Here is a 27,770-nt window from a genome sequence, read left to right as displayed (position 1 = left end):
GCACATGTGAGTAAAAAAAAAAAAAAAAAAAGTTTCTAAATCTGAACGTATTGGTATAATGTCAGGCAAATGCTTGGAAAAAACTTTTTTTAAGTATGTATAATTGTTTAGACAGAATTTTAATGTATGTTTTTATTGTGTGTGCAGTGTATTATTTATCTTCTGCATTTTTCCCCCAATAATGCCACGGCTTTTTGACTTTTGCATGCACAAATGTGGCATTATGGAAGCAATGCAAAATGGAAAATATACAAATACGTTCGAAAGTCAAGTAAGTCAATGTTGGTTTTTATGTATTTTCTTTTCATTGATTTATCATGGTCTGCATTGCATTTTTTTTTCCTGCTCGGCATTGGTTCCCATAATGCTATGGGATATTTACTTTTGCATGCGCATACCTCGTGGCATTGTAATGTAAACCATATAATTACAAATCAACAATGTTGACTAAATTTTTTAAATTAGTGGTATAATGTGTGACAAATGCTAAAAAAATAAAGCTTTTTTTGACTCGCGCTTGCCTAAGTCACTGTGTGGCGTTATGGGAAAATGAGACGTTTGTAGCATTTGGCCTACAATTACGTTCAAATGTACTTGCTAGTATGCTGCAAATTCCGTGGCAATTAAAATGAATCTCTCAAAGATCTGGCATCGAGGCGCTTCTCTGCGATTTATTTGATTCTGCACACGAGCGAGTGATGGAGGAGGCCATGATGGGTTGTTCGTAAATTCTTTTGACTTTTTTTATCACGTGTAGTCTCGTCGGCGGAGCCTCCGGGTGGAACAGGAATGTCGGTAAATCACACTTTGATGTCAAAGTCACAGAGTACCAGGCAAAAGGGCTGCGCCTCTCAGATATAACTTGGGTGTGCGATGACGCTAAGAAAGCAATCTCGCCAGAGTCTACTTCCTCGGGGAACCCCGCTTGCCTTTTGCAACATGAAACGTCAGGCTGAGATGAAATAAATTGAAGGCTTGTGACACAAATAGGCAATACATTTTACCATCCAACTCAGTAAATATGGACTTAAGCCACACGGAAATGCACCAATATGATGATGAGAACCACTTATTATTCTGCCACAGTGCGGTGCGTTTTAATGCTGCTGTCTTGCTCGATGTCTGCCTTGTATTTATACAACCGGTAATTTATAAGTGACCAACTATAAACCCAATTCCAATGAAGTAGGGACGTTGTGTTAAACATAAACAGAATACAATGATTTGCAAATTCAGTTTACATTTATTCAGTTTACAGCCTGGGTTCTGGTACCAGTTCTCTCGAGAGGGGTTGGACTCTCTTCCACTCTGGAGTTGCTCACGGTGAGAGGCGCAGAGCAGGTGTGGGCATACTCATTGCCCCCCGGCTCAGTGCCTGTACATTGGGGTTCACACCGGTAGACGAGAGGGTTGCCTCCCTCCGCCTGAGGGTGGGGGGACGGGTCCTGACTGTTGTTTGTGCATATGCACCAAACAGCAGCTCAGCATACCCACCCTTTTTGGAGTCCTTGGAGGGTGTGCTGGAGAGTACTCCTGCTGGGGACTCCCTTGTTCTGCTGGGGGACTTCAATGCTCACGTGGGCAATGACAGTGAGACCTGGAGGGGCGTGATTGGGAGGAACGGCCCCCCCGATCTGAACCCGAGTGGTGTTTTGTTATTGGACTTCTGTGCTCGTCACGGATTGTCCATAACGAACACCTTGTTCAAACATAAGGGTGTCCATATGTGCACTTGGCACCAGGACACCTTAGGTCGCAGTTCGATGATCGACTTTGTTGTTGTATCATCGGATTTGCGGCCGCATGTTCTGGACACTCGGGTGAAGAGAGGGGCGGAGCTGTCAACTGATCACCACCTGGTGGTGAGTAGGCTCCGATGGTGGGGGAAGATGCCGGTCCGTCCTGGCAGACCCAAACGTATAGTGAGGGTTTGTTGGGAGCGTCTGGCGGAATCCCCTGTCAGAAGGAGTTTCAACTCCCACCTCCGACAGAGCTTTTCCCATGTTCCGGGGGAGGCGGGGGACATTGAGCCCGAGTGGACCGTGTTCCGTGCCTCTATTGTTGAGGCGGCCAATCTGAGTTGTGGCCGTAAGGTGGTTGGTGCCTGTCGTGGCGGCAACCCCCGTACTCGCTGGTGGACACCAGCAGTAAGGGATGCCGTCAAGCTGAAGAAGGAGTCCTATCGAGCCTTTATGGCCTGTGGGACCCCAGAGGCAGCTGACGGGTATCGATTGGCCAAGCGGGCCGCGGCTTCGGTGGTCGCCGAGGCAAAAACCCGAGCATGGGAAGAGTTCTGTGAGGCCATGGAAGCCGACTTCCGGACGGCTTCGAGGAAATTCTGGTCCACCATCCGACGTCTCAGGAGGGGGAAGCAGTGCACCACTAACACTGTGTACAGTGGGGATGGGGCGCTGCTGACTTCGACTCGGGACGTTGTGAACCGGTGGGCAGAGTACTTCGAAGACCTCCTCAACTCCACCAACACGCCTTCCTTGGAGGAAGCAGAGCCCGGGGGCTCTGAGGTGGGCTCTCCTATCTCTGTGGTTGAAGTCACCGATGTGGTTAAAAAGCTCCTCGGTGGCAAGGCCCCAGGGGTGGATGAGATCCGCCCGGAGTTCCTCAAGGCTCTGGATGTTGTGGGGCTGTCCTGGTTGACACGCCTCTGCAACATCGCGTGGACAACAGGGAGAGTGCCTCTGGATTGGCAGACCGGGGTGGTAGTCCCTCTTTTTACAAAGGGGGACCGGAGGGTGTGTTCCAACTACAGAGGGATCACACTCCTCAGCCTCCCTGGTAAGGTCTATTCAGGGGTGCTGGAGAGGAGGGTCCGTCAGGAAGTCGAGCCTCAGATTGAGGAGGAGCAGTGTGGTTTTCGTCCCGGCCGTGGAACAGTGGACCAGCTCTACACCCTTAGCAGGGTCCTTGAGGGTATGTGGGAATTCGCCCAACCAGTCTACATGTGTTTTGTGGACTTGGAGAAGGCGTTTGACCGTGTCCCTCGGGGAGTTCTGTGGGGGGTGCTTCGTGGGTATGGGGTACCGAACCCCCTGATACGGGCTGTTCGGTCACTATACCACCGATGTCAGAGTTTGGTTCGCATTGCCGGCAGTAAGTCGGAATCGTTTCCAGTGGAGGTAGGACTCCGCCAAGGCTGCCCTTTGTCGCCGATTCTGTTCATAACCTTTATGGACAGAATTTCTAGGCGCAGCCGAAGCGTTGAGGGGGTCCGTTTTGGGGGCCTCAGTATTTCATCCCTGCTTTTTGCAGATGATGTGGTGCTGTTGGCTCCTTCAAACGGGGCTCTCCAACTCTCACTGGAGCGTTTCGCAGCCGAGTGTGAAGCGGTTGGGATGAAAATCAGCACCTCCAAATCTGAAACCATGGTCCTCAGTCGGAAAAGGGTGGAGTGCCCCCTCCGGGTCGGGGAGGAGATCTTACCCCAAGTGGAGGAGTTCAAGTATCTTGGGGTCTTGTTCACGAGTGGGGGTAGGAGGGAGCGGGAGATCGACAGGCGGATCGGTGCAGCGTCTGCTGTGATGCGGACGTTGTATCGGTCTGTCGTGGTGAAGAAGGAGCTGAGCCAAAAGGCGAAGCTCTCAATTTACCGGTCGATCTACGTCCCAACCCTCACCTATGGTCACGAGCTATGGGTCGTGACCGAAAGAACGAGATCCCGGATACAAGCGGCTGAAATGAGTTTTCTTCGCAGGGTGTCCGGGCTCTCCCTTAGAGATAAGGTTAGAAGCTCAGTCATCCGGGAGGGGCTCAGAGTCGAGCCGCTTCTGCTCCACATCGAGAGGAGCCAGATGAGGTGGCTTGGGCATCTGATTCGGATGCCTCCTGAGCGCCTCCCCGGTGAGGTGTTCCGGTCATGTCCCACCGGGAGGAGACCCCGAGGAAGACCCAGGACACGCTGGAGAGACTATGTCACCCAGCTGGCCTGGGAACGCCTCGGGATCCCCCGGGGAGAGCTGGAAGAAGTAGCTAGGGAGAGGGAAGTCTGGGCTTCCCTGCTAAAGCTGTTGCCCCCGCGACCCGGCCCCGGATAAGCGGTAGATGATGGATGGATGGATGGATGGAAATGCACCAAAACACGGGTGGGCCATAATAATACTAAACATTTCCATACTTGGGTTCTTGCTAGCATAACAGCTTTTAGCATTTTATCAACTTTCAAAATAGAAAAAAAAACACCAAACTATAGGTGATGATGAGAACCACTTATTATTCTGCCACAGTGCGGTGCGTTTTAATGCTGCTGTCTTGCTCGATGTCTGCCTTGTATTTATACAACCGGTAATTTATAAGTGACCAACTATAAACCCAATTCCAATGAAGTAGGGACGTTGTGTTAAACATAAACAGAATACAATGATTTGCAAATTCAGTTTACATTTATTTTGAATACACTTCTAAGATGAGATTTCATGTTCAAACTGATCAACTTATTTTTAGCACATCATCCAGCCATCCAGCTTATCCTCACAATGGTTGCTGTCATGCTGGAGCCTATCCCAACTGACATTGGACAGTAGGCACGGTGCACCCCAAACTGGCGCCCACCAATTGCAGGGCACACTTAGACGAACAACCATTCGCGCTGACAATCACACCTAGGGACAGCTCAGAGAGTTCCATGAACCTGCCATGCAGGAAGGCTGGACCAGGAATCGAACTGTGCACCTCTGCATTGTAAGGCAAACGTGCTAGTCAGTCGATCGCCATCCCAATCTGGAAAATTAATCATTAACTTTGAATTTTATGGCTGCAACACGTTTCAAAAAAGCTGGGAAAGCATTTTGGAGCATGTTGAAGCCAAAGATTTTCAATAAACGGGGAAATGAAGACACCAATTGTCAAAGCTTTGTAAGTGCAATTCTTTCCCAGTCGTGCTTGATGTACACCTTCAGCTGTTAAAAGAGTCCAGTATCTCTTTTGTCCTATTTTATGCTTCATAATGCGCCACATATTTCCAATAGGAGTCAGGTCTGGACTACAGGCAGGCCAGTCTAGTACCCGCACGCTGACGACAAAGCCATGCTGTTGTAACGTGCTGAATGTGGTTTGGTATATAAATAAATTCTGTGCGTGTTGAAGTGTGAAAAGTAAAAATGCTTACGTTTGAGGATATTCCTCTGCTCCAGCTCCTCTGCCGTCGGCCTCTGACTTAAACGTCTAGTGAGGAATACAACAATTAACAACGATCAGCACATTATTTGACATGTTTGGTGTATTGGACATTGTGGTTATTGAGTGTAAATGTTCCATTAGACATTAGACGAAGACTCAAAATACTTTTGACATTGGAACTATATTTCATCAAAATACACAAAAAAAAAATATTTGGAGGGATTTAAATTGATAAGCAGATGCAGTGACAAAGATAACCAAAACAATTGCTGGTATTCTTATTATAGCAACTGTGTCGGGGCCCTGCTTTCGAGCAGTCGGCAGGCACTGGATCGATTGTTGCCACCTCATTAAAAATAACAGCCATCTGGATGTGCCTGCCCAGTATGAAGGTTTAATCTAAGCATGGCCGATTCGTTAAAAAATAAACAACTGCCTTTATCTGAAAACCATCAGATGTCCCCAGAAAAAGAGGAGGAAGGGTGACTCCAAACATGCGTCACAAAACAACAAAAGGGTGGCTTCATCGGAAGCAAACTAACAGTCCAATAGAACACCTGAAGTGCGCATGTGCAAATCTGACAGATTTGGAGCACTATTGCACAAAAAAAAGGAAAGAGTGGGCAAGCATTAAGTCAAGATGTGCCACGCTGATAGCCTCCTACACATAAAGAATTCAATTGCCAATACGCCTTGGTTTTTTTTTTCCTCTCTCCTCATTCCGGATGAATCTTCAGTGATCCAATCCGCCAAACAGGAGTCAATAACACAATATGAACTGTTGTGACAATTTGGGACATTTCACACGTCCAATTGTGCTGCTCATTTGACAAATGTTATCTTTTAAAGCGGAAATGAATAATTTTTCCAAAATGTATGCCATTATAAGGATGAGCAAATGCACCTTTCTAAATGGTTTGTTACAGATTTAATTTTGAAATTATTCACGGGGGATTCTCAGTTTATGACACTCACAACATTTCAAGGTTAAGAACGGTGCGCAACAGATTAGTTTGTGCAGCAGTTTAAGTGAGCAGTAGAACATGGGTTGGTTTGACCTATTTTGGACCCCCACCTCCACAAAAACACAGAAAACAACCGCATGCACAACGGTGACTTCTACACAAATAATTTAACTTTAGTAACACCTCAAACAACTGAACAGTTTTTTTCTTCTATAAACATGCGAGCAACAACAATGAAACTGTGCTTTTGATGGCAAAATATATTTACAGAAAAATTTAGTCAACATTGTTGACTTGTAATTTTATAGTTTACATTACAATGCAAATAATTTAACTTTAGTAACACCTCAAACAACTGAACAGTTTTTTCTTCTATAAACATGCGAGCAACAACAATGAAACTGTGCTTTTGATGGCAAAATATATTTACAGATATTCACTGGTGTAACAACCTTACATTCATATTTAGTAGTAGTATTATTTCATAGATGGTGCGTGCATTATGCATAGATGTGCGTATGTGTACATTATATAACTGATACTATTCCCAAATTTTAAACAGCTCTGCCATCTTTTCTCTGTTTTGTGACAATCTTGATTGTAATTAAATGTGAAAAAACGTTTGACGAATCATAAACGGCTTGTAACAGTCAAAGTTCCAGAGGTCCGCTATTTTCACAGGCATCAAGCATTGTTTCGATACAAGGTGATTTCACCCAAAACAGACAATACTGCCGTATGATGGTCATTTTTTTCTTCTTCTTTTTTACTTTCCAAATTTAATGATCAAACCACAGTTGGCCAAGACTCAAGACTTCCTATAAAAAAATATCGTAGACTGCAATTGACGTCAACAGCACTCAAAGTATAAACCACTGCCACAAAGTTAAAATAATATATAAGCTTTCCAATCTCCTTTTGCTGTCTTGATACATGTCTCTATATAAGCAAAGGACGTTTTACTCCATTCCTGAACAATTTTGCCGAACCTGGCACAAAAGACATGACCTTACGGGACACAACGCTGTGAAAGCAGCGGAAAGAGAGGAAGAGGATTTTTTTGGAAACACGACAAGAAAGCAGGCAGGCCTTCTGGGAACATGCACTATGTTCCAATCACAGAGGGGAAAGCTGACTCGTGTGCCAACATTGACGGATGATAACATTCCCTTCATATTCCCGACTTCTCCTTTCTTTGTAAATTGCTGGTGTCTAGGTGGCTTTAAGTGGTGCTGCGATGTGGAGGAATCGGATACTGTGTGGTGATTCAGTGTGATGAGCGAGCACTGAAAAGAAGATAAGCGAAGGGGTGGGTGGGGGGGGGCGCGTTGCCAAAATTAGGTCAGCACCATTTTAAGGGCCTCATTTCAGCGAGATAAAGAACTTATCGTTGTTGGATGTTAAAATGGGAACACGATATATATAAAGAAATGTTTGAATGGGGGCGGAGGTGGGGAAATAAGGCTCGAATGTCCATTAGCTTTATAGCGACTCTGTTGGACAGGAAATTGAAGTCTTGTCAGCTCAAATTAAGACAAGTACTACTTACTTTGGCAGCCAGGAAGCAGGAGTGTGATTTCTAAAATCTTGCTTGTTGTTGACCGAAAAGCAGCGTTGCGATGTCCATTCACGATTCATATAAAACTACTCTAAAGCCGGACGTGATAAAATATGATTCATTTATTTATGTCAAAGAGACCACTCCTTTTTGGCACCCTGTGTACATAACTCATTCACTCCCAAAGACGTTTTTAAACGTCTTTTCAGACTTGGTCCAGAATCGTCTGGTACTGAATGAGTTAAGCAGGGTCAACGTACTGACAACTGGGACACATTTGAGCATTTTAGCCACTTTCTGTTCAAAGGCTGCAAAGGCCCAATAGTTGGATGTCTCTAAAGAATATTCTGATTATCCCGTGGTGTTCCCCAATCACATTTATTAAATATCATCATTAAGAGCGAAAATGTTTTAAATTTTATTTTAAAATTGTAAAATGCATCATTCAGGTCAATGTAGTGAAACCAGGAAACATATCGAAGCTCTATTCTATGCCGAGTTGTGATTGGCCGAATGGGGTACGCACACACCAAATTTGAGGATTGGAATGAAAGAGTTAAATGTCAGTCATTATAACAGCAGCACTGCTTGGTCCCAATATCTACATAAGGGGTAAAAGATTTTTGACAAATATTTTGGAGGTGAATCCATCCATCCATCCATTTTTTGACCCGCTTTATCCTCACAAGGGCCGCGGGGGTGCTGGAGCCTATTCCAGCTGTCTTCGGGAAGTAGGCGGGGGACACTGAACCGGTTGCCAGCAAATCGCAGGGCACACAGGGACGAACTAATGAATTTATACATTGTGATTTGTGACTCTACAACAAAATAGTTCTTTTTTTGATGTGAAAGTAGATTTGGTATTGGTGTCATACTTTAGAATTCTCCAGTAACTCAAAAATTAACACAGAAACAACGGATTTTACAAAATTTAGAAACAGAAATATAGTTTTACTTTTGACTTGCAACGTGTACAATATTACGTTCATTTGCCCAACACAAACAACATCTGCACGCTAGTTTACCTTGTGAGTTTGGTGCCAATCTGCTGCCTGGACTCCAGCCGCTCCTCATCCGTCTGCACTGGCAGAATGTTCTTCTCCTCCAGCTCCCTCTTCGACGGACGATTGCTCAGCTTGATAGCCAGTGAGTCTTTGCGGAGCACTTTCTGAGCCAGCGTGCCTATAATTCAACATTACAAGGCCTTGGGTGTGAATACAAATCTAGAAGGTGGCACCAAAAGTAGCATTGGAGAGAAAAGGCTTACGACTAGCACTGAATAATGAATGCGTAAACAACATGCGGGAGGGGTACCTGAATGTTTTGAATATTTTACGAAATTGCTTGAAGTGTTCCAGAACATCCATAAGACACATCAAGTATTGTTGTAAAACTGTCTTTTGTTTCACTACAATACCATTACAAAAGGTGGCCTAAGGAATCCAAGACGCCACATCTCGATTAATCTCTCACTGCAGAGACCAAAAAGTGCCATTCCATAAACCGCTGACTCCCCCCCCCCCCACACACACACACACACAAACGCAGAGAACTCAGGCACATGTACATTTCTTGCTTGCTAACACATTCACAAAAACACTTCATCTTCCAGAACACAATCTGTCTCGATCTTTCACACCTCATTCTCTTTGCCTCACAGACCGACAGATACACACACACTTTCTAGATTAGATTTTTGTATTTTACATCAGGAAAATGGTGAAATTCACTGTGATGATGGATTTTTGTCATCATAACCCCCCGCCCCCACCACCACCAAAAAAACCCCTGCACTGCAGACCTGAACAGTTATGCAAATGCATTATGGGAGACATCAGGTGACACGGCAAGTACTGAGGGCCTTGATTACTCGAGCACATGTGTCAAAATAACATGTTGCACTCTGAAATGGTTGGTAATCCTGCTATACCAAAAATGTATCTTTGTCATTTTTATTATTTTATTTATACACTCACCCTCTCTTAAATGAAAGAACAACTACACTCATTACAAGTCCGTGCGGTCTTAGCAAAGACAGCTAAACCAATCTAAGTCACAACAAATGCAACAAGATCAACAGAGAAATAGCTACAGTAGAAAAGGAGTGGCCTGACGTTCGCCTTATTTATATTAAGGTTACTCAACAAAGGCGGATGAAAGGTCTGCCCGACTCCTTAAAGTTAAGGGAGTGAGAAATTACACAGGTCTTTCTCGACGCCAGTTTAGGAAAAGTCCGGTCCCCTCCTTTGACTGCATCAGAGCAGCTGATGAATAAGGGGATTTTCAACGCATTGTGCTAGAGTTGGCCTGGACTTTCCCGATATTCCTATTGGTAAGCAGGATATGACAGAGCTTAAAGGCGCTGTATTTTACAATTACAATAATTCAAACAAAAAGCAATAAAACTACACTAACAAACCAGGACCACATGGGTAGCCTTGTTAAAGTAGCTAGCTAAATTTGCTGGCACCATGGATAGTAATAGACAGCAAGCCAGGATTGGCAATGTGGCTTCTAGTCCAACAACAGCACACCATTATTTTACAGTACAGGTATGTTGTTCACGTTAAAGCGGGGCAAGCAAGTGTGCCAGTTGAATTTTTGAGTTTGACTTTGAGGACGGCCGCATTAATTCAGAGCTTGCGTTTATCTGGGTTAGGTTGGGGATTTGGAAACAGAGAAGGGGGAGAAAAAAATGGTTCCATTATTTTGCGGGTGCCTCAAGGACATTGACTGTATTGACTTTTTAAACGAGAAAAAGTATTTTTACAGTAAGTTAAGTGTTCTATTTAATTCAATGGCGCCATCAGGAAAGCGTCATGCCCCTAATTGCAGTCTGTCAGTTCTGACAATTGTAAATGTAATTTGCGGTTCCAACATTTATGATGGCAAAATCCTTTGGTGTGTGGTAAATACCAAATTGGGCCATTCGCCAAATTCCATGATTGTGATTGAAAATGGAACACTAGATAGTCAGAAAGCAAAGGTTTTTCTGACATACAGTAGATCAAGAATAAACTGAGCTGAGTTATGTTGAGTGTCTTGAGAAAATGTCTCTCAACCCATTCACCACATTGACTACAACAAGAGTTAGCAACAACCATCTGCAGCGTAGCTAGGTTAACGATTAGCCTAACTTCTTCTGTTTCTTTGTTTGTTTGTTTGTTTATTCAACATAAAACATTTGTCAAATACTACAGCACTTATTTTGATTTCTTCGTATAGTAAAACAAACACTCGAGAACAGTCAGCAGATTCGCTCTTTTTCCATGTCACATGTCTGCAGAACACATTTAAAAAAATCACCAACGCCACTTCTCAACTCACTTGTAAATATGGAGTCGTCGTCTTCATCATCGTCGACGTCATCCTCATCCTTGTACATGCTAGGCAGATCCTCATAGTCGGACTCGCAGGGCATGTTCTCCTTGTCGTCTTCATAGTCAATGATCACTGACGGCACTTGTCTTCTGTCCTGAGGAGCGCACTGATTGTTGACGTGCAACAAAGAGCTAGGACAGAAGGCAAAATGAGACGACGACTGTGAGTTCCATTTTTTTTCTTCAGAATTTCCACCAGTTCCCAAAGTGTCTCGATAAAAGGTTTGAAAATAAAAAGGAATTACTGCACACTTTGTTTTGAGCAGTGTCAAAATACACGGGCCGGGTATAATCAGTTTACCGCCATCACTTTTGATACATCCTATTGATTAATAGCTTTATTCGCATCAGTGTTTCATACGATGCCGCCCGCTATTACATAATCATTTCCATCTTTCGGACTAATTATACATTATGTCATGACCATTTACATCCTTCCATCCCCGCCCAAATGGCTTTCGGCGACAACAAGACGGCAACGTAGGAGCTTACATAAGATCCAATCAGATATCATGTTGCTTTTCTACAAACAGGAAGATGGCAAGGAGCTCTTGTAAAGGAGCAGCTGATCGCGTTATGTCAAGCCGACTTGCTGCCGGGGACGCCTACGCCGCACACAGTTGTCTCCACACAAACACAAATCAAATAAATCAGGCCACGTTGCACGGTGTTCCCTTGCAGTTTTGATTTTGGACCGAAGCGACCTCATTCAGGTGTGTTTGATGTTAGCAAGCAACCTGACATATCGACACACACAAGTAAACACCTAATAAACAGCATGTGCTTTGCTAATTAAAGTGTCTTTATGCTCTGATTACAGACAATTCAGGTGGTAAATCCTGCATGCAACATGGGAGACCGTTGGGGATGTGTCACAGCAGCAAAAAACTCCTGCATAGAATCGAATATCCTTCGGGCATCTAAACGCTGTGTAACATTTAATGTTTGTCAATTCTGTACTGTGACTTGTTAACTTTGGTGAGTTGTTTACATGCGCAAGAGGCAGCTGCGCATGTGGGTCGTTTCACGTCAGTGTAAAAATGGTCAGACTAGATATGTAGCCATCATGTGAAATTGATTCGAAAAACTGGACACAGACGCGGCCAATTTTTTTGTATCCAAAATATAAATGGAAACTCAGCACTTGGTGTGAGCAGAGTGAATGAATCCAGCCAAGTGTGGGCAGCTAGCCTACATATGGAACCATATTAGGATTGCGCAAGACACATCGGAAAAGATGCCAAACGGCTTGAATGACCCCCGGCGTCTGGTGGCGACTTACCTCTCAAACCTCTGCATGGACAGCGCAAGCGTTTTATTAAGCTCCTCGATGATGCGGCTGGGCGCATGTAAGCTGCCGTACTGCAGTTGCAGAGGATGGCCGTGGTTCTGGTGGAGAGCGGACAGCGCGGCTAGCTGCGAGGGCAGCAGGGCGCCATGGTGGCCCGGCATCACCTGGGTGGGGCCGCATTTTTGGGACAGAGCGCTGAGGGGGTTGGGTGATGGAGACGGGGACGTGGTGCAGTCCAGTCCCCCCGGAGGCATGCAGATCATGACTTTCTTGGGCGGGAGGGGAGGCGAGTGCTTTGCCCCAGGCATGCAGGGCAACTTCATTGGCTGGCAAGAATCTGGAGAGGAAGGCAAAAGTTCAAATTAGGCCTTTCATTAACACTTGTGTTCGAGCAGACAGACACAAACTCAACAAATCTTGCGGAGCTCAGACACACCGTGATGGAATTAGGTCAGCCTAATACCACTTTGCGCTGACTGACAGATTGAATATGACGGCCAAGGCTGACCACGGGATTGAATGAGAGTACTACAATATTGTACTTAGGAATTGGCTCTCAACTCCAGTAGAACAATGCAAAAACGTATTTTAAGGCCCAATTAAAGGTTCCGGACAACCCTTTCTCCCCAGAGAATTTCACCATCGAGAAAAAAACGTAACATTGCTTCGTGTTAGAAAAATATGTCGAGTTGTTACAAAAATTCACGTGCACATCTGTACCCACGCCCACATCAATCTCTGAAAATATCAAAACGATTTCCTAAATACTTTAGATTTTAAGGACATTTTGCATTTTCCTCATGAAGCAACACTTTAATTAGTTTAATTAATTCACATATGAGCTCCGACTGATTACGGCCATATTCGCCGTTTTTGATTGTTTTAGATTTGAGGCCAAGATTTTTTTTTTAATATAATTGGTAGGAGTCAGTAACCGTCCAGGTATGATATGGGTTCCGTGTTATCTTTTTTTTGTGTGTAACCCTACTTCAGTAACTTAGATATCCCAAAATATTTTTTTTTTAAAGCATACTAGTGATTTAAAACAAAAATGATGAGCTGACCTGTGCTATGGTTTGGGATGCGAGCAAAAGGCTTGGGAGGGAGAGCTGGCGGCTGTTTGTGGTACAGCGGCGGCTTGGCGTGGTTGTCCTGAAGGTCACCTGGATATGTGACAGACTTCTTGGGGGCTAGGAGCACAGACGACTTGACGGGGGGGTCCTGAGCACAAACTCCGCCTTCCATCGGGGATCGAAAATCACCCGTTGCTGAGCAGAGAGAGGGAAGGAGAAAAAAAATATATAGATTTTTAGTCAATATTACAATCATAAAAATATCTATTAAAATTACTTTGGTTGCATAATATTACAACTTTATTCTCTAAACAAATGTATTCTGATAAAATTACAAGCTGTTGTACAGTTAGGACCTATTTATTAAGTATTGTAATATATGGATCAAAAACAAAATGACAACTATTTGTATGATTATTTGCTGACTTTTCCCCAGATTACGATTCAGTGTCATAAAATTGTGACTTTTTTTTCAAGGAATACTGCAACTTTATTATCGGATAGAAGTATTTTTTTTCTCTGCTCACTCTGCAAAATTGTATAATGAAAGATTGTTTCAGTCGATACTCTGTGTGAGTCTTGAAAAGTGCACTTTAGAGACCGCTGATTAAGGAAGAGATGAACTCCAAAGAACAGCCAGTTGCCGTCAAGCTTTTTTTCTTCTTAAAGGAATTATTTAAAAGCGAAAGGGCCGCACCATTATGATTATGATACGGTTCGAGGCAGCTTACCTTTCTCAAAGATCTCCTTTAGCACTCCCCTCTTGATGAGCTCATCTCGACTCTGTCGCACGGACATCTTCCTCTCCAGTGCTGCGTGAGCGGGGAAGGAAAGAATATGAATTCAATCGTGCATTTTTTTTTCTTATCCTCACTGAGCTGCAGCCTAAGAGGAAGCCTAACGTGACCTTCTCGAAACTTTTGAATGCACACATTTTAATGTTTCAGCAGCTTGACACGCAACTATTCAATGCCGGATTACACGGTCAAATCAAAGCCAAATGGTAAGCAGAGCTGCAAGGGTTAGCGCAGATTATCTGACAATGCTACTAGTATCCTGGTTTCTCGATTGTTTGGCTAAATCATCCACATGGGCGAGAGAGGTATTCAGTGTTTGGGGATGTTTTTATTTTTTTGGGGAAAGAGGGTGGGGGGGATGACAAACCTACATTGCAAATTGTGGATAATTGCTCTCACCGTGCTTCTCTAGAGTCCTAAAGCTTCAGGAATGCCTTTGTAACCCTTTGCACACTGATCGATATCAATTACCGGTACTTTATTTCTCATCTGTCGTTTCGCTGGCATTTTATTGCATCACTTCATTTTGTCAGATATGTTCCATTTCGGCCATTTCTTGACTGAGCAGGTCTAGGGGGCAATCAGGCTTGGGTGTGGACAGTGAAAATGAACTGAAACATGTCATAAGCCACAATAAATTTAAGATCTACCAATGAGGAAAGTACTTTTCCACACAGGATCGGGTAGCTTTTAAATAGTTTGTTTCCGTTAAATAAATCAAATTGCACTTTAAAAACTGCATTTCGTGTTTAGTTAAGTTTGTCTTATCTTCCCATTTGTTTGGTGATCTTAAACATCCAAGTGGGACAACCATGCAAAACAAATGAGAATTTCATAAGGGGGCAAATAATTTTTCATACTGCATTTGGTGAAGTGCTTGCTACCTTCAAGAGGGAAAATAAAAAGCTTCGTGGAGAGAAAGAGGGGATATGGTTAAAGTAGCCCGTCATGTTAGCACTATTCATCTGCAGTCTGAACGCGGAGGGGAGAACTTCTCCCGCTCTATCATCACTATCTCGTCTTGCTGTAGATTTCAGTTTGATTAAAGCACAATCGTAGGAAATTGAGTTGAACACCGTTAAAATGCTGAATGGTGTTGTCGAGATATGAGCATCGGGCCTTGATTAAGAGGCGCGATAAAAGCACAAAAACCCCCCAAAAACTACTCCAATGACACTTTAGTGTGCTGCATAATGCACAAAATGGCCTGGAGCTACTGTGCCCATCTATTTTTAGGCTTCAAAACGTAGAGGCACTTAACATTCTCTGTCAGGAGTGCTTCAGCAAAGATGTTAAGAAATCACATTCCGTGTTTGAAAATCTACCCCGGCATAAAAAACAATTAAGGAAGTGCAATGAGGATGAGGTGCAACACTGTGCACCGTGTGTGCTTCACATAAGATCCAGGAGCGCCGGCTAAAATAATTCCTCGCTGTCTTTTCGGAGCATTTGTGACTTCAAAATTAACTCGCCCCATGTCAGCGTGGATTAAAATAGCATCCAAAATGTGGACAATAAAGAAACGAGATTCTTGCAGCTACACTCATTTCACAATAACAAAGCTCTTATTTTCGTCAAGTTTAAGTTCTTCTTTCACATCAAGTAGGATGGACAGAGTAGAAGTGGGGCAATTCATTATTTGATCCCGTGCTGAATTTATAAGTTGCAATAAAATGATCAGGGCGGTCCAGTGGTTAGCGTGTCGCCACGAGGTGTCTCCTGTAAAGACGGCACAAGTGCAGGCCCGCCTGAACTATCCCGCCGAACATCTAAACGACTCAAGAGATATCGGGCGCCATTTTATTCCAAAGTGGAAAAAACACAAAAAAAATGCTTCGAGCTCATGAAGGGAGAATTATCATGAGAAAGGTAACTGAGCGGCCTCGAATGACAACACGGGAACTTTTTGATTATATGATAATTTGATCAATTCTATAGAATTGGAAAAAAATGGCAAACTAGTGAGTACACTAACTTGGGTGCAACCAGCAGATGTGCTGTCAAGTCAATCTCGAACAAAGTTTGTTTTTTAAAGAAGTACGGTCAGCCATGGGGAATTGAGCTCTATTCCCGCTTAACACAACAGGTGGTGTTATTGTGCTCACTGCCATAGAAGCAGGCGATTCCACCCGCTTCGCTATCCATTCATTTCACCTTTATTTCCCACCGGGTCAAGGTCAAAACGTAATCAAATCCATCATCGGACAGCAGCAAAGCATTCCCAGCACCTGTGGAACACCCCGGTTTACATTTCCCAAGTATAAACCAGTAGGGGCAGAATAGAGTGAAAGAAAACCTGGCTAAAAAGGTCAACACACGACGGCCGGTGCTGCCGTAAACTCAGGGATTATAGTTCAGTTGCATTCAATATGAAAAGTACACAAAGCTTTGCGTGACATAACGGCTAGGCGACAGGATGTGCGCGGTTACGCAACACCATTAAGTCAAAAGCCTTAATGAGGATTCCTGTGTCTTTGAGATTTGACAATCATCGTGTTTTTTGGCAGACATGCCCATCCCGTTTTATGCGAGCCGGAGCTACTCAGCCCAAAACAGATGCATCAGTAGAGGCTTAAGACTTGGAATTGCAGGCGATTTCATCAGAAAAGTCCAAAGAGCACAGAAAAGACATTCAGTGCAAATAATGACATACTGTAAAACCACTGCAATAGATTGCCTCGAGTCACACGTCATTACAAAATTACTCACACTAGACCATTTGAAAGGTGCACGATTTCACCCTCCCCCTCCTTTCCTCCCGCTGCGGATTGCTTCTAGTCGTTTTGTTTCTTTCTACTGTGCAAGGTAATTGAATAACTGACGCCTACACTGCCTTTGTGTGACGGTCCCGAAACCAGCAATGACCTTTTTTTGACCCTGTGGATTATAACCAAGTTCTTTTGTTTATTTTGATTATGAGAGACGACAGTTATCATCAATAACTGGCAAGGAATGATCGCTCTACAGTGATTGTATGACAAGTCTAGGCTGTGCAGACATGCCTTTGTATGACTGCTTTTTTTTTTTTTAAACGAAGACAGGTAACAACAATTGGCAAGGAATGCTCATATAACGTTAACTTTGTGGTAAAATGCTGCGCGCGCACACACACACACTATAGAGCGTTTCATGGACTTCGGAGTAATGAATTTTACAGACGATAAACCGCACCCGAGTACAAGTACAGTGGTACCTCTACTCAGGAACGTCTCTTCATACGAAATTTTCAAATTAGGAAACGTCTCAACAGGAAATGATTGCTTCTTGTCACGAAAGAAATTTCAAGATACGAAAGATAAAAATACAGTATGGGCTGCTAATCGCAGCTCAGAGTTTCCTGATCGCAACATATTTGTAGCTGCTCTACCCTTGGCTATTACTGGGCATCATCCTGACATCCCATTGGCTAAGAGGGACCTCGACCGAACGTGCGTGTGTGTGTGTGTGTAGATAGATAAATAGATGCGCGTCTATACAACGTCCTCGTCATTCGCTCCTCGGGCCATGAGACTTTCCGATAGGTTTACGTAAATGTGAATCACGCAGAAAAAGTGTTCACCAAGTCGGGCGATCGCTCACGATGCTTATGTTTGCTTTAGACATTTTCGAAGGATTCTTAAAAGCCAACTAAAGCAAACGTCCTCAGATCAGGTCTTTACAAAACGCCAGGCAAAAAACACTTCTGAGAGAGAACATGAACAAAAGAGCAAAAAAACGATGAGGACGCAGTGAAAAGTTAAATGACCATTTTAATTTTTTTACGCACGTTGTTTTTTACATGATGCACAACTATGATTTATTGTGCAATAATCTAGTTGTAAAATGTGTTTGTTACATATTTTGATGCATTTTCATGCATTAGGAAATATTTATGTCAGAATTTTGGTGGGGCTTGGAACGGATTAGGGCCTTTTCATGGAAAACGTGTCTCTATTTACAAATTTTTCTAGTTAAAAAATTTCTTCCAGAACCAATTTAATATCGTAAGTCGAGGTACCACTGCATCATTACGATGAAGAAAAAAAAGTCACCCTGGATTTTTTTGAAGATATTTTACAAAAACCAAGACCAAGAACAGTAGAGTTCAGACTCAGTCCCAAAATCCCCATTCCCGAATCATGTGTGTGTTCAGAAATACGCTAAAAGCGCACACTGCTTCACTCCAACTATTTGGAAACTCAGAGCATTGTTTCAATGTGCCGTTTGATTATTCAGGGTGCCCCAAAAGAAAAGTGCCAGAGTCAGTCAGACAGTAGCAGGAAAGGAAAGTTCAAGCATGGATTTTCATCGTTGCTCTCATTATTACTAATATGAAAGGTGATGCTGATCAAGAATAATTAGCAAAGATGTAAAGCCAAAGCCAACTGATGTGCTAAAAACGTCTCAGCGCTAAAGACACGTGCATGTAGAATGGTGCTAATCAGGAAAAAGCCTTAAAATAAAGTTCTATTTTAGGACGGCCCTGTGTTGAGTTGGAAGGGCCCGAGTAGCCACTCAATCTGCAGCGCGAGATGAAAAGATTAGGCGCTCATCAGAGACTCGGCTCAGGGCATATTAAATCAGACTGGCATATCTGAGCTCTGCCTGTATTGATCTGAGAATGCTTCACTTCCACTGCGAAGTGACCCAGATAGTCGGAACACGTCCTACCAAAGCCCATAGGCTCAATGTTGATTTATTCATTTATTTTTTGTTCCTGAGGCAATCCTGTAAGCTTGAAAAAGAGAGTATTAAAATTTTCATGGGGACTTATCAATGAAGAGCTCGGGCATTAACGGAAAAAAACAACAGAGGCTTGGCTAAAACTCAATGAGACTCATACACTGGGCTTTAAATCTGTATTTGGGCCTTACACACGCGTACATAAAAGCAGCGTCCTGCATATATCAGATATTCTGAATTAGATATGATGCATGCAGTTCTAGCCAATGAGTATGTACTGTAGTTCAATCACACCACGGCAATGAAAAGTTTAGTTATTAGTGGTGGTGGTGGTAGTTCATTATGGTGCCAATACAGAAAGGTTGTACATTGAAAAGTATAGCTCCACTTTTGGACGTTACGGTCCGCTTGCAGGGGACACAAATGCAGCAGGGCCCCATCAGGTCGAGAAGGTGAAGCTATGACGAAAAATGAAGTCTGCTACGATGTCATGAGTATGACAAATGAAAAAATGTAGTTGTCATGCAGATAGGCATTCCACTAAAATCTCCTTTATATATCAACTGGAAAAACTACCAAAATATTCATTTGAAATATGTTGCCCAGAGAAGTTGTGCCAAATCAGCGGGAGTTAAGGTGGATTTAGTGCGACTTGTATTGTGTCTATCCAAATTGGTGGCACAAAAACATGCTTAGAGAGTTTAGAATTAATATCACATTGATGAATATTTTGTGTGGTCGACATCCTGTTGTACTTGAGCGTAAGAGCGTTGAGAAAGAATCATGATTTCTGATGCAAAGTAGTGCACGTCATTCGACCTCAATTGCATCAAGACAACTGATCAATTGTCCACCACCGATCAATTCTTAATTGGCTATTTATTCATTGCTTACGCCACCCGAGTGCTCAACGTGACAGAACCAAATAAGTAATTTGTATGTTTGTTGAAGAAAACTGCACCTAATCACGTATAGAATCAGAAGTGTGTCATCCGTTTTCCTTCAAATAAGGTCAACGTGGCGATGTTGCCAGCTTTCTCAGCGTTGAGTGATTGCATGCGGCAAATGTGCCATTTTCCGAAAGCACGCCGATCAATTTGAATGGGGTTCAAAAGGTCCATCTGAGTCAATACTCCTCACTGAATGAGAGCACTCGGGATGACCTCTTCCCAGTACCACTGCTTTCTGTTGTGTTTTAAAATATCACTTTTGGCCTCAGATCAAAATGTGAATAAAATGGAAATGTACAATTATGGCTGACGTGTGTTCCATGACTCTCAACCCCAAACGGTTCCAAAAATATGGGACACCTTTACGTGAAATGAACAAATGGTGATATTACAGCCAGAATAACAATGATGTCATGGCATCATAAAACGTTCCGAGCACTTAATGGCATCCAGGCAGACTAGTCTGACATCATCCAACTCCTGAGGGGGCATATCTGCTTGCTATCCAGGGGGACGGCAAGGTGAGCTGACGCAGATACTTAACTTATTCAGTCAGCACAAGCCAGTTCTGGACCAAGTCTGAAAAGACGTTTAAAAACATCTTTGGGAGTGAATGAGTTAATTCATCCCCAAGGAAATGTGACCATTAATGGGTTGTGACAATTTGCTTGAATAAAACAAACAGTTTCCTTTTGATTACTGCTCCATTCGAGTGATCTCACTGGCTTAGAGAAAGCGCTTTTCAAGCATTTACACAATTTATGAGAGAAGACCAGTTTTAAGTTTTGTTCTATAGTTTTCAAAACAGTTTCCGGTGTCTCCCTCAATTTGATGCGGCAGTTGAGGACCTGAGCCTCCAAGCCACATGTGACCCAAACTCACTTCAACGCAACAACGCGTTTGACTCAAAAGGGCACATTGTGTGAAGTGCGCATGCAATCCACTGCTACCGCAAATCAAAACAATGTCACAACAACAAAAGCAGCCAAGTGGATTAGTTGTCGAACAAAACAGGTGCTAAATAAATATAAAACAATGAAAAGAGCTTTTTGGTTGCATGGAATATCTATTGCCTTGTTATGTTGTCCAGTGACACTTGTGAGGAGACGCTGCAATATAGACTGAATGTAAACAATACGATAATACATACAGTTGATCCATTTCGGGATACGTAAAGCTGATCTCTGATTCAAATTTGCTTTTGACCGGTGTTAAATTTGCAACAAAAAGAACACTTTTCTATCAATTACTCAGTGGGGAGCAGCTTAATCCTTATGCAAAAATGTGTTGAGATAAAGGACTTTTAAATAAAGGCTTGGTGCGCAGAAAGCCACAAAAACAAAGAAAAACAAAGAAATCCTGCACAAATGCATGAAAGTGTGTCCCCTGCACAAACAGAGGTCCTGCCTAAATGCGGTGCCTTCCGAAATAAATGCCTCTTCCCCAGTTAGACGCCTCATTTTAACAATAGCAGCCGTGACAATCCTTTATCAACGACTGCTTAACTTTGTAACACAACACATCTCACTCAGTCAACCAATCAACAGATGGCAGCATGTCCAATGCCACAAGTAACAAACAATAAAGGGCCTCCTGTCGAGCGATAAATGCTTGTGTGCAGAAAGCCACAAGAGAAATGAAACATACTATATGTCTTCAAGCAGACGGCTCGGCTCTAAGACACAATCCGCCTCAAGAAGTAAGATCCACTTGAATTAACACCTCTCCACAAACAGATACTTTTAATTTAATACATGTAATTTAAAGTGCCTGATGTGCGGAAAGCCACAAGAAATAGGCTGCTTAGCAAACGTCCTAAAATAGCAGGCTGTGCAATATTCAACGCCATGCCCTAATTCGTCAACAGGAGTGTGTACTTGAATGAAAGCCTCTACCCAAATAGCCGGATCAGTTATGTACCTGAGGACAATTTTCCATCAATCAGCAGACATCATGTCTAACGCCATTCCAGCACAAGCATTTCTGCAAATCAAGTTCTGATCTCAAATGGATGCCTCCTTCCAATAAATCCCTTGTGCACAGAAACCAAAACTAAAACTACCGGTAGTTAGTCTTAATTCTCAGAAAAACAAACAGAAAAGTCATTGTAAAATGTAAGTAAACTAAACAATGGACAGAATTTGGTCTACTTTCACCCCAACAAGTCCTCATCTCAAATAGATTCCTTCTTCTCTCCAAGAAAAAAAAAAATCGGTCTGAAAAACACAGAAGTAACAATTCTCGATCCACCACTGAATGAGCAGTGCCATATCAAGCATCCTCTCTCACAAATTATAACATCTAAAAAGGCCTCCGCTCAAATAAATGCCTCCTGTAAATAAACGCTGTCAAAACTGTCTCTTGGATCCAAACGTACTTTTGCATGTTCCCAACACTGCAGAACAGTAACCAAAGACTAAAATAAACACGAATGTCCTTTTTTTTTAATTCATTAGTCCTTTTGAGCACATCTTCGGGGAACTAAGTAAACCAGAACATCCTGTCCTATGGAGACAAGATTCAGCTCTGCTTGTCTCTTGCGTTCCCAACCTGAGAAGATGCAGTCTGACAAAAGAACCTCCCTGCCATCAACGGACTGACAGTCGAAATCGGGGATGCGTCAGCACGGACAAATTACATCCTGGCCACATCCGACACGAGACCAGCTCCTTCACGTAAGTGGTGTGCCAGATGAGAAAGAAATACAAAAAGAATGCTTGAAAATGCCAAACAATTTGCGTCATCTTCTAACAGCCTCGAGACTGCAACTTAATACATTTTTTAAACGACCCCCGCCCTTCACCACAGCCAAACAAAAACAATATTTTCACTTGAGATAGCAAAATAAGATAGTCACACTCTTCTGACTGAGTAGAATTGGCTAAAATTACACACAAAAAATTGCGGGAAACTGAGTCTAAACCCATTAGACACCCACTCCCCCACCCCAGAATTCATATGGTACAGTCCTGTTCATCTAATCCCAACGTCTTTATCCATTGATGATAAAGTAGCTAATATAAGAATGGATGGCCAAATAACAGAAAGAATTTATTATGTACATTTTTTTCTTGTTTTTTGTCATTTTAGACCGCATGCAAACATTTTACGTTCTCAATGGTTGACAATTTAGCTTGCTGGCAAACGAATAAACAAAGAAAAATGACAGTTGTGAAAATGCTCTTATTTTCTCAATTCAGTTAGATTAGAATAGTTTTTCCACAGGCCAACAAAAACATAGCACTTCAAAGACCCCCCACACCCACTTTTTAACAATACGGCTGAGCCCTTCGACTGCCTCTCAAGAGTCACCTACTTTGACTTCCCAATATGCTCAAAGCTAGTATTAGGAAACAAAGTACCATTAACTCATTCACTCCCAAAGACGTTTTTAAACGTCTTTTCAGACTTGGTCCAGAATTGGCTGGTACTGAATGAGTTAAGGTGCATCCCAAAACAACATCATAAAATCACAACTTTCACAATCACAACTAAACTCAGACAGGACACAGATCTTCATTTTTCCACGAGATCACGAAACATACCGGCTGAAGTCTGCTTGAACTTGTCGCTCTTCTTCTTCCTCCATTTCCAGGGTTTGAGGAGGCGTCCTAGCGTGGCAAACCTGCTCCGACATCGGATGGGCGGTGTGTGGGCGCCGGAGACGAAGGACTCGGATCGCATCACGGCCAGCCTCTCGACCTCCTCGGCTGCCAAGGAGCAAACGATAGACAACGGAAGCTTAGATGAGGCTGCAAAGGTGACGCTATCGGTGCCAAAAGAGTGAGCAGTGGATGCAGCACGTAAAATCACTACAGTCCAAGCAACATGAATTTGGGCCAAGCCGCGTCCAGAATTCTGAAGTAACGGAGGAGCATGAAAAATGATTCTCCACAACAGGCTGCATGAATGAAGACAAAAAAACCCTTCTCTTTGCCCCCCCCCTCCCATTTGACAAATTATTATTTTAATATAAAACTCTAACATAATTTGGGGGAAACCTGCCATGTTTTTTTTCAGATGGTGGTAATTTTTAGACACATCAGTATGTCAGACACACTCAGAACTGCCAAACAGGATATGCTGCAAGTGTTTGAGATAAATCTGCCAATAAACTCTTAGCAGGCTAAACTGCGCATCGTCAAGAGGAACTCTTGCTGAACTTCATTCAATATTAAAAAGACGACACCCTTTAAGAGTGTCGTGTTTGGTTACGCATCAAAAACTTGATTCATTATACCTCCAAGTCACAGCAAAGTTGTCGAATCTGAAGGCCTTAAACAGCTCCCTATAGTAAACAGACAACCCATGGTACACTCAAAAACATAATTGACTGTGAAAGCTATTAAATCTTAATTCACGGTCAGGCCCCCTCGTACCTGTCCAAACTTCTACCACCCATACACTCGTTCCCGCACCCTTCGCTCGTCAAATGCAAACCTCGCCATCCCCATGGCCACGCACAAAACCTTGGGGATGACCGAGCCTTCTCTGTGGCCACCCCCACTCTTTGGAACTCTCCATCTACCTCAACACATTCGTAACTTCCCATCCATCAAATCATTTCTCAAAACTCACCTGTTCCGAAATGTTTTTAATATCTTTCAATCTGTGTTACTCATTTCTTGATTTTGTTTCTCTTTTCTTGACATTTGTGAGTTTTCAAATGTGTGTATATTTTTGCTTTTGTATTATTTTTATCCTGTATTTCTTCATTCTTGCTGTAAAGTGTCTTTGAGTATTGTGTATTGTTAATTCTGGCAGTTTTGTAGAAATGATGAACAAGCACTCCAAAGACTGGAGCTCGCATATTGCTGTCTCGTTCGTCACTGAATTATGTCTATCGTTCAGCTAAGCATTAGCAACCAAGATGGCAGAGCTCAGAATGCCTTGATGTTCTCATGATGATTATTTGTGCCATATTGCAGTTCATTTACAATAGTACACACGACATTTTTTACACTGGCCTGTCTCTATATGGTTAGATGGTTTGGTCTTCTTATGTGCTGGCATCTAATGATTTTTTTCTTAGCATTAGCAACCAAGATGACGGGGACCACCAACACAATTACTCCAATATTGATTTCTTTTAAGCGCAATTGACGGAAGGTCATCTTCCCACTCCCGGCATCATAATTAACCATTATACTTGTTTAAAAATGTCGTTCAAATTGGATAATACCATTGGTGCCCCCTTGCACTCCACACAGCATGAAAAGCAACGCCTACACTTATATAATCCATGTTAGCTTTAATTTAACATTTTTCCATGGAATTCTAACAGAGCGGTAATCTCTATTACCACCACCTACTGGAGTGCTGCGCCACCATTTGGGGATACAGTAATCCCTCGAAAATTACAGTGGTTACGTTCCAAAAAGAAATGAGCCGTGAATGATGAATCGTGTTATCACGAGGGATTACTGTATACCGCCAATAGTGAAAATCTGCAAGCAATTGATCCCTCCTGTCCCCTAAAAAAGTGTTGTAATGGCTTATAGCCATAAAATGGTGGTAAAATAACTTATGTACAACTGAAATGTTTCAACTCACTTCAACATGCTTTCCTGACACCAAGATGGCTCTAGATGGGAATATTGTTTTGTTTTGGTCTGGCCACAAAATCAGCGAATAGGTGAATTTTCAAGCACATAACAGATTCCCACGCAAATATCTGCCAAACGGCTAATTCGTAAAAATGTGAGGGTTTACTGCATACAGGTGATCAGAAAGTACATTTTCCATTCACAGCGATGCTTCAAGGTAAAATGGAATGCTCAAACAAATAAAATGGAAAACGCTGACATGACCTGCTGCGTCAACTGTGAACGTGCGCGCCGACCTCTAGCCAAGTGTGAAATGCGTGCCAAGGTCAGCACATCAGTCAACATGAATACCCTCGACAGCGGGCCAGTGGCTCATTGTAATTACGTCAGAGTCGCTCCCGTGGTGTTTGCCAAAACAAATGTATCACTTCAGAGGAACGTCAGCCTGAGGTGTTGTGGGACAAAATAACGTAATGCACGGCGCGCGCAGCCCACTACTTGGCTGGTCAGCTGCCTCACAGCAAACGGGAATCCAAACCCCAACGTCACAATACCTGATAAATAACACCGCGGTCGATGCCGTCTGAATCCAGGTGGAATTCAAACAGGAAGGAAGTGATTTACACACAGGAGCCTTCAACATCTAATCAGTGCCAAATCAATTAATAGGGTTTTTTAAAAATAACACTATCAGCAATGAGTTCATTGTGTGGCAACAAACTGTGAAAATATGATGTTGCTTTGACCCCCCCCCCCCAAAAAAACGCTAAAACTATAAAAAGACAAAATAACAACTATAATTGAGTATGTACAAAATATGTAGCATTATTAAAGAAACCTGCATAAAAACACTAATATAAACAAAAGTTAAAACTTAAAAATCTTGAAGTCTATAATCTCAAAAATAATGAGATGATTAAAAAAGACACCAAAAAAAAGTTCAAATCTATGATTTAAGAAAATAAAGACCTAATGATGGCATGCGCACAATGTACAATTTTTGTACTGTAACGATACTAGCCTAAAAATATACGACAAAATTGCGGTGAAAAAAATATACAACATTTAAAATATCCTGAAAAGATAATGGTATCTAAAATATGAAAATAAAAACACTTGTACATAATACATTAAAAAAGTGCTTCCACTCATCCAAATGCAGAGAAAATGCCACGGGTTTTTTTTTTTTTTTTGAAAGGTAGGTGGTCCTTTTGGACGCCTCGCTAAGTCAACAACACCCAACATAATGATAACTAAGCCATAATTTTTTAAAAACAAACGTTCCTTTCCATCAAATGAGGGCTGAGAGATGATGTCATGAGACTCAAGTGGAAATGGCTTGAAAGAGCCTTGTAATCAATACAAGCTTCTCTCACCATGTCATTATTTCTTTCTTTTTGTATGTGTGTTTTGTTTAATGTAATCCAGCTGCTGCGGGTCAGCATATAACCAAATCGGAAGTTGTAACGGGTGCACATGCTTTCATGGACAGAACGCGTGTTGCACGGCGATGAAGACGACGTTGGTGATGTGCGTATCCGGTATGGAGGTGCCGCAGGCAGGCAGCACCCCCCACCACCTTTGGGTGCACGCGCGTCGCCGGCCCACTCACCCACCCACTCACTCACCGTCCTGCGTGTCATTCCCGCGGCTGCAGTTGCTGCAAATGTGCTTGATTTCCTTGCCAATATGGCAGTGGATGGCGAAGGGCGTGTTGTTGTTGTTGTTGTAGTGCGCGTCGGTCCCGTGCCGGCCCTTCTTGCCGCCCAGGGTCATGATTTTAGCGAGGCTGAACGCGTTTTTCTTGGGTTTTTCCGCGGCCAGGGTTAGGGCCGGGTGGGCGGGCGCCGCGCCGTGCCGGGCGAGCCACCAGGTACCGTGCATGGCGGTGGGTGGGGGCTCCACGCTCGGGTAGTGAACAGTCCTGAACATTTTCGCTCCGGTCCTGCTTGAAGCAACGTGGAGTGACTGGACGGACGATGCAGAGCTGCAGTCTGCGGTCGTCTTTCGTGGCTAATCCACCATCGGGGAGCAGAGCAGCACGCACGCACCGATTGGTTGAGCTGTGCGCACCTCTAATAGGCGAGCGCAGGCAGGGGAGTTTATTATGCCTGGTCACGTGACAAACGCGCAAGCGCACGCAGACAGCCGAAGTTGCACAGAGGGCCGCTTGGACGACAATTAGGCCAATCAAAACGGTTGATAAATCATTTCTATTTTATCATTTATTGCAAAGTCACCAGAATGACTGCTGATCGCAAGCCATGCCAGGAAAAGTGAAAAAACACGCATTCTTATTACCCCACCAGCCTACATTCCAGTTTAGTTCACTTACAGTAACACAATTTAAAACACTACAATTATGTGACCAGGTCCAATATGGACACCCCTCAAGGACACTGCTCGTGGAACCATAAC

The 27,770-nt window shown here is 43.1% G+C and overlaps 1 protein-coding gene across 4 annotated transcripts in view; it reads right to left on the bottom strand.

The window, feature by feature from the left end:
• Positions 1-27,770, bottom strand: part of LOC127616310 (phosphatase and actin regulator 1-like) — a 48,897-nt gene that overhangs the window by 10,869 nt on the left and 10,258 nt on the right. For 3 of the 4 annotated variants that reach the window (XM_052087829.1, XM_052087831.1, XM_052087830.1), the window contains exons 2-8: positions 23,352-23,516; positions 14,129-14,209; positions 13,389-13,592; positions 12,316-12,661; positions 10,981-11,165; positions 8,679-8,835; positions 5,120-5,175 (exon numbers count right to left, since the gene is read on the bottom strand). In XM_052087829.1, coding sequence (XP_051943789.1) covers positions 5,120-5,175; positions 8,679-8,835; positions 10,981-11,165; positions 12,316-12,661; positions 13,389-13,592; positions 14,129-14,209; positions 23,352-23,516 — 1,194 coding nt within the window. Of the gene's footprint in view, positions 1-5,119; positions 5,176-8,678; positions 8,836-10,980; positions 11,166-12,315; positions 12,662-13,388; positions 13,593-14,128; positions 14,210-23,351; positions 23,517-26,980; positions 27,435-27,770 lie in introns of those variants that run through there. The other variant, XM_052087828.1, reaches the window with a different exon arrangement.

The sequence above is a fragment of the Hippocampus zosterae genome, chromosome 15 (assembly GCF_025434085.1).
Source record: "Hippocampus zosterae strain Florida chromosome 15, ASM2543408v3, whole genome shotgun sequence".
NCBI lineage: Eukaryota > Metazoa > Chordata > Actinopteri > Syngnathiformes > Syngnathidae > Hippocampus > Hippocampus zosterae.
Note: the sequence above shows the minus strand (reverse complement) of the source record. Positions and strands in the feature narration are given on the sequence as shown.